Genomic DNA, 7,405 nt, shown 5'->3' with positions numbered 1-7,405 from the left:
TACGGCAATCGTACCGCCTCGCGCGCCACGGAAACAGAGCGGACTGGGCAGAGAAAGGAAATGTCCCTTGACGTCGAGCGGGGATTTCCGGTCTCGATCGAGAGAGGCCGTAAAACTCCATCAGCTCAGTGTGAAAACCTAAAAGCAGCACGCCAGATGTGATCTAATCAGGGCTTTACAAAGCAGAAAGCATTACTTCCCCACTTTTTAATTTCAATGCCCTTGTGATAAAGGCAGGCATTTTGTTTGATGCCTAATTTACCTTGTGTTCACGTACAAGGGCACCCAAATCGCTTTGTTCATTCAAAACACCTGGACTCTTAACGTTAGATAAATATTTCGAGCTGCTGGCTATCATATCTTGGCCACAGGATCACAGAATTCACTGGACAATTCACTTTGTTATCTATGAATGCCGAAGAGTCAACCAGTTTTCAGTGCCTCCAGAACTTAACCTGATCTGCCGACATGTCACTTTGTCACTTTTAACATTTAAGAAAAACTTGGACAGGTTCATGGACGAGAGGGGTGTGGAGGGATATGTTTCAATTGCAGGTCAGTGGGACTGGGCAAAAAATGGTTCGGCACAGACACGAAGGGCCAAAAGGCTTGTTTCTGAGCTGTAATTTTCTATGTTTCTATGGTTCTATGTTTATGAATCACTCTAACCCTCAATTCGATCGGCAAAATGACCTCATTCCAGAAATGATCCTCAGGAATCGACATTTGTCTCCTTTGTTAGTAAAGCGCCTCCTTCAATATAATCATTATAGGCCAATTCAAGTAATCGGACAGTATATTAAAAGAATGACTTGCTGTACCAGAACCTGCATGGCATCTGCTGCATTAAAAAATGAGGCAGTGACGGAGTTTGCCCTGAATATTTGTAACCAGGCGGATTAGAAATGTCTGCCCGTTAGTGTATTTTTGTGAATCTCGAGACACAGTTCATTACAATGGCAGAATATAACTAGGTCCATTTAAAAAAATGTTGCAATATTACTTCATGGTGTTAATTTAACGTCATCGATCATCTCCTTGTTGTGCCTGGGTGTCATTGGCTTTTAAAAGAATGTGCAGAATATCACAATATAATCTCATTATTTAATTCCCTTTAGAATGCTATCATTAATTGTTTTTAAGGGGAGAAGAAAATTAACAGAACATCGGTCGAGATAACGGTATAATGATTTTATTACACAGCAATATCAATAACATTACATTGAAGCTCTGGTCCATTGAAGATGAACACAGATAAAATGAAACGAATTGAATCAACCGATCTGCTACAAACTGTGATGAGATGTTTGAAATATTCCATTATTTGCGGAATTTATTCTGAAATGAAACTTTACTAACGGCAGAACAGAAAAATGCATTAGATGCATGAATCACATACAGCTGGATCTGGAGATGCTTGTACGAAGCGGGTTTGCTTGAGTCTCATGTTTGACCACACAGGAGTAAAGCTCGTGTGAGTTCCACTCTGAGGCTGACAGAGTCAGATAACTGCTCACACTGAACGTGTTGTCCGCCGCCTGCTGGATCCGACTGGTCTCCACCCCATTCCCTCTGACGCTGCCATCGACAGTCCATTCAATCTCCGCAGCTCCCGGGTTAAAACCGCTCACCAAACACACCAGGGTCGCCATGTTCTTCGCTGTGATTTGATCCGATGAAGGCGGAAGGAGAGACACAGTGGGGTTCCGTGGACCTGGAATGTAGAGACAAGGATCGCACATCCATTAAAAATCGGCATAAATGACTGAATCGTTGTTTCACCTTCTTCAGATTGTTTTTTTTAAATCGGTATTATTCTACAAGAATGTATAGATTTTATATAGTGGAGTCTTATTGATGCCAAATGCATAAAGGCCGGGACTCTAGTTTCTGGAACATGAACAACCTGAAAAGATTTTCCTTTTTCCCCTGCACGGACAGAAACATACAAATAAAATCTGATCTAAAGGAAATAGTGGAGTTTGAAATATTAAAGAGAAAAATAAGACGGGAGGTTCAGTGCATCCACTTGTGATCTGAGGCAACGCTGCCCAAGCCAGCGTCGCGACCACCGAGAATTTCAGAATAACGCTAGTCACTCAGAATTTGGGGTCAACATTAGAACTTACGCTGACCGCAACATTTCTGTATTTTGCAATTCAAAAAACTCGATTCTAAGTAATGAAATCGGTTGTTTGCTTCTGTCACCATTTACACTTATCTGACGCAAGTCGTACATACTGGACTGATATTTGGGTTTGTGTACATTCTTTGCCACGGCTTCACACCGTGTCCCGCCCAGACCAACGATGTAGCGTAAATCTTAACAAATAACTTCCTGTCGCAATGAAATTTTTGGAGACATTTTTTCCGAGTGGAGTGTCACAAACGATTTGTTACAGCTAAGAGGAAAAGTTTCTAATAAATATTGTAAACAATTCTAATATATAACAACATAACCTAACGACAGCCTCAATAGGCCAGTAATAAACCAAACATGTCCTCATAATTATTTATCTCGCACGCCTTGTCGCCAAAGCAGATGGAGTCTGAGGTCTTACTGTGCTTAGATAGCGGATCCATGATTCTGACATTTGAAGAATGATTCTTCATCACAAACACCTAATTGTGAGGACGTTCTGAGGTCGTGGTCGGCGCTAAGTCAATGAAAGTTTGCATTTTCTTTCTTTGGTCATTAGTCGATATTCGCAAAGCTAAAAGGGCGTTGTATCAGAATCTTGTCTCTTTAAGTGACTATTTACTACTTAAGTTACCATCTACCACATTTATCAATGGGGAAACGCTCAGTAAATACGTTAAGATATTGTAAGGCATCGAAGAAATGGTTCAGATATGAATATTCATTTCAAACTAAAAGGATAAGGCTAACCTTTTACAATTCGCCCTGACATTGCGGTATTATGTCAGCTATGACAACAGTATGAGGCTTGTCGCTGTCGGTCTAAAAATCGATTGTCTTTCGAGCTAGAAATTGGTCTTATTTTTTGAAATGTAATTTGGATGTTGAAACTGAGTCGGCAGACAAATGCCGCCAGCCCTTATTTCAAAACTTGTATCTTCTCCCTGCGCCCCCGAATGTTTCGCTGGATAATCTCAAATGTTTGCATCGATGAGCAGGTGTGAAGATCAACTTCTATTTAAACGGCAGCGGATTTAAGTGAATTATTTTTACGCTGGCATTTTCACCAGATCTGATTTGTTAATGTAACAACTAAAATATTCAATAGCTTTTTTTTCCCCTTTTTGCCTCATGCAACCTATTTCACCGCAACTTAGTTCAATCAATAAATGACTTGAAGAAAAAATAAATATATAAAGGAAAGGAAGATTGAGAAGGGAAGAGACCATGACTACAATTTTCCAATCGTGCCTGGAGCAGGCTTGACTCTCGGAGACAGGATGACTGATGAAGTTGTGACAGGGCTAAAGGGGGGTAGCATAGTTATAGACTAGTGAACCTAACCTCACTAAAGGGAGAACGAATGGAATAAACGCGGCATAATCAAATACAGCGATCACGACTTTGCTGGCGGAAAATCTTACCCCACCAGCATGAATTGGTATTTCTGAGCAGGTAGCATGAGCGGTGAATGACCGCAATATTTTTGGTATAGTCTACATGGATATTAGCAAGGCTCTTGTTAAGTTCACAAATTGGATGAACAGGTTTGATCCGAAATTGGTTCAGGTGCAGGAAGCAAAGGGTCCGTATATCAATGAGTACCTCTATGATTGTTGTTAGATGATACAAATTTGGCAACGTGGTTGCGAACGAAGAAAACTTGATAATGCAGGAAGACAACAATGGACTAGTCAGATAAATGCAACAGCGGCAAATGGAATTAAATGCGGAGAAGTGTAAGGAACTGCATTTCAGGAACGTCAAGACAAGCAAGTACACAGTATAAATGGGTCAATGCCATGAAATGTTGAGAAATTAGTGAACAGAAAATGCATGTCCACAGATCCTGAAAGCGGCTGATCAAGTGGATATGGTAGCAAAGAAGGCATGTGAGGCACTTACATTTATGTGGCGAGGTAGAGATTGTTACAGCTTGGAGGTTATGCTGAGACCGCTGGAAAGGTGCATAGGAAAAATGTAATTGTAGGGGAGCGAGTACAGGGAGATCTCGAGGGATGTCGGCTGAAATGGAATATTTAGTTCTAAGTAAGTATTGGATTGCCCTTTTCTTTGGAACACACGAGGCTGAAGGGAAATCTAGTTGACGGCATAATATCCTGAGGTGCCCGGGCAGAATGGATCGGAAAACAGTATTGCCAATGGTTGAGGGGCCGATAAGAACGGGAGTTGGATTTAGCGTTGGAAGTAGAAGGTTTAGCGGAGATTCGAAGGGAATAATTTCAACCAGAGGGTTTAGGGGATGTGGAACCTATTGCCGGAAAGGCTGTTATTGGCAAATTAGTGAACTCATAAACGCACATACAATGTGTAATCGAAAGGCTAATTATTAATTGTTGGGTTGTTCCTTGTGAACCAGTGCAGACACGATTGGCCAAGTAGATTGTAACAATGTTGTAAAGATATATCATTCGATGATTCTGCGAATATATTATATTGCTTTCCTCCCTCACTGACGCACAGGGCTACAGTGTGCATATTTATAAGGTTCACTGCCCCAACTCTGACAAGAGCTTTCAAACCAGCCATGTCTTCCACTGGACGGACTCACTCGCAGCAGATGCAAGGCAGCATCACCAGTTGGTAAATCCCCATCAAGTTACACAGCATACCAAAGTAGAACTATACCGCCTTTCCTTGGCCAAAAATTCTTAACTCCTCTGTGGTGTACCTGTTACAAATGCTTTCTGATCATATCCCATGAATCAATAAAAATGGCAGTAATCCCCACGTTTTGTTCTATTGCAACTCACTGACAATCACAGAACCAGCAGCAATCTGAACAAGTCCACAACGATAGTCAAAAACCTGGCAACGTATTCTGAGACATTCCAAAACAACTGATTGGATAGGGAGAAAATGAACCGTAATTTCCGACAAAGCAAATATCCTGCTCATCCTTGATGTTTGTTACTATGTGATCCAGTAACAATCAGGGTGGATTATTACTGGCGGAATTCTCGCAACAGTATGGTTATTTTGGACACCCGGGATTAATCCGAACTGTTAGGCTGAGAATCTTGTATTGAACGATTTTCAGTGAGTTTGGGGACCAGTGGGAGTGAGTGGCAGACTCAATGCAAAAAAGATTTTAAAACACAATGTTGCTTTACGTGGAATGAAGTAGCCTGATGTGAACCTTACAGAAGCTTAGTTTGCCCGCACTTGGAATATAACTTTCAATTCTGGTCACCACACTACCAGAAGGATATGGAGTCTTTGGAGAGGGTACAGAAAAGATTTAACAGGTATGGTATGGGGGGGCGGGATTAGCTACGATGAGAGGTTGGACAAACTTGGTTTGTTCTGACTGGAGCGTTGGAGTTTGAGGGAGACCTGATAGAAGTCTGCAAGGTTATGAAAGGCATGGAATGAGTGGATAGTCAGAAGCTTTTTCTCAAGTCAGTTGCTAGGGGGCATAGGTTTAAGGTGCGAGAGGCAAGGTTTAAAGGAGATGTACGCGGCAGATTTTTTACGCAGAGAATAGTGAGTGCCTGAAACTCGTTGCCGGGGGAGGTAGTCGAAGCGGATACGGTAGTGACTTTTAAAGGGCGCCTTGACAAGTACATGAATAGGATCGGAATAGAGAGATATGGTCCCTGGAAGGGTCGGCGGTTTTAGTTAAGTCAGGCAGCTTTGTCGGTGCAGGCTTGGAGGGCCGAAGGTCCTGTTCCTACGTGTAATTTTCTTTGTTCTTTTGAATGGAATTCGAGCCCATTAAATCAGACCACAAGGGCAGCGTGTGAAACAGCCTGAACCACCATGTCGCCTTCATACAATCGTGGAATTCTCGAGCACACAAGGGGCCGATCGTGGCTTGTAAAAAACATGCTCACTTAGCTCAAATCTATGCCTGTTGTTTTTCACTTTTGAAATGTTTATCGCCTTGCTAATTATAGTTCCGCTCGCGGTGTTCGTACATCTGGGGCACTCCTAACACTGGCTGAGCGAATGAAAACATCCCATCTTTTTAGCAATCCGCATTCAAATCATCTCCTTGGACTACCGACTGGATCAGGCGGCGCAAAATTCTGGACAGTCCCAGCAGAGCAGACCGGGACTGCACACACTCCAGAAAATCGCCGAAGGTCTGAACCCAGCTATCGCTGCAATATTATTGGCTGCTGAATCAAAGATCCCCCATAAAAATATTTTATGAGCAATCATTTTGATTTTCACTAATTCAATCCACCTATCCGACCGTTAGGAGGAAATGTTGTTATTAAGACAGCGTCACAGATGTTAGAGGACATTTAAGTGATTTACTTACTGTTCAGATTCAACTTAGTTCCTCCCCCGAAAATGAAACTAGATGCACTGCTGCGCCGAGAACCACAGTAATAATCTGCAGCATCCTCCGATTGCACGTTGGTGATGGTTAAATGCATCTTGTTACTCGATGAGTCCACAGATCCGGTGAATCGATCTGGAATTCCTGGACCTCTGGTGGAGCTCTCGTACCAAACAAACACAGGGGCACTGCCGCGTTTCTGCCAGTACCAGCTCGTATAGTAGCTGCTAATGCTGCCTCCGGACATGGTGCAAGTGATGGTGACGGTCTTTCCCGGTGAGGACGAAATGGATCCTGGTTGGGTCAGGACAGGATCCGCAATTGTACCTGGTGAAATGCAAAGTATTGTCAGTCACACACTGTGAAATGTTGAATATAGCTCACAATTCAGGTTCGTTAAAACACAAGCGCAAAAGCAGATAATGTGAAAAAAATGAGCGTCACTTCAGGCCGACGCCCGTACTTACTGTGGAAACAGAGTATCAGTGCGGCGAGAACTCCAATCGATTGTGTCATGGTGAAGGTTTGGGGAGAGGAGAGAAAATAAATCCTGACACGAATGCGCTTCTGAGTCCATTCCAACCTCTCCTTAAAAAGATTCAAACACCGCAAGGCGAATGAATATGAATTACTTATGCAAATTTCTTGTCACGTGATATTAGGCCAAAGATCTCCATTTCGGTATTGTCTGATATTTGCCGAATGAGCACGTCAGCCATTTTGGAAAAGAAGAAATATAAGTTTCCCAAGGCACAGAATAGCATGTAAAATGCCTCAATACCCACCCCGCCCTCCACCAAAAAAAACGGTGCGGCGAAACATAAAAGAGATTAAATGGATCGTTGCTTGATCTCTGGAAGCCTGCAGATTACAATAAATAAATGTTGCGGACAGTAAGCTATTTAATAGGTGTAGCGTCCCAGGTTAACACATTAGAGACGAAAAGTGTGATT

The 7,405-nt window shown here is 42.5% G+C and overlaps 1 protein-coding gene across 1 annotated transcript; it reads right to left on the bottom strand.

Annotated features, from left to right (window-relative positions):
• Positions 1 to 1,391: 1,391 nt before the first annotated feature.
• Positions 1,392 to 6,968, bottom strand: LOC145356123 (immunoglobulin lambda-1 light chain-like). Its single transcript, XM_080208734.1, has 3 exons — positions 6,920 to 6,968; positions 6,432 to 6,779; positions 1,392 to 1,714 (listed from the first exon to the last, which is right to left on the bottom strand). Exons 1-3 carry the CDS (start codon positions 6,966 to 6,968, stop codon positions 1,392 to 1,394), a joined length of 720 nt encoding a protein of 239 aa, XP_080064860.1.
• Positions 6,969 to 7,405: the final 437 nt, after the last annotated feature.

This window comes from Carcharhinus amblyrhynchos, chromosome 20, assembly GCF_965287045.1.
Source record: "Carcharhinus amblyrhynchos chromosome 20, sCarAmb.v2.hapA, whole genome shotgun sequence".
In the NCBI taxonomy this organism is placed as follows: domain Eukaryota; kingdom Metazoa; phylum Chordata; class Chondrichthyes; order Carcharhiniformes; family Carcharhinidae; genus Carcharhinus; species Carcharhinus amblyrhynchos.
This window is presented reverse-complemented; position numbering and strand designations above follow the sequence as displayed.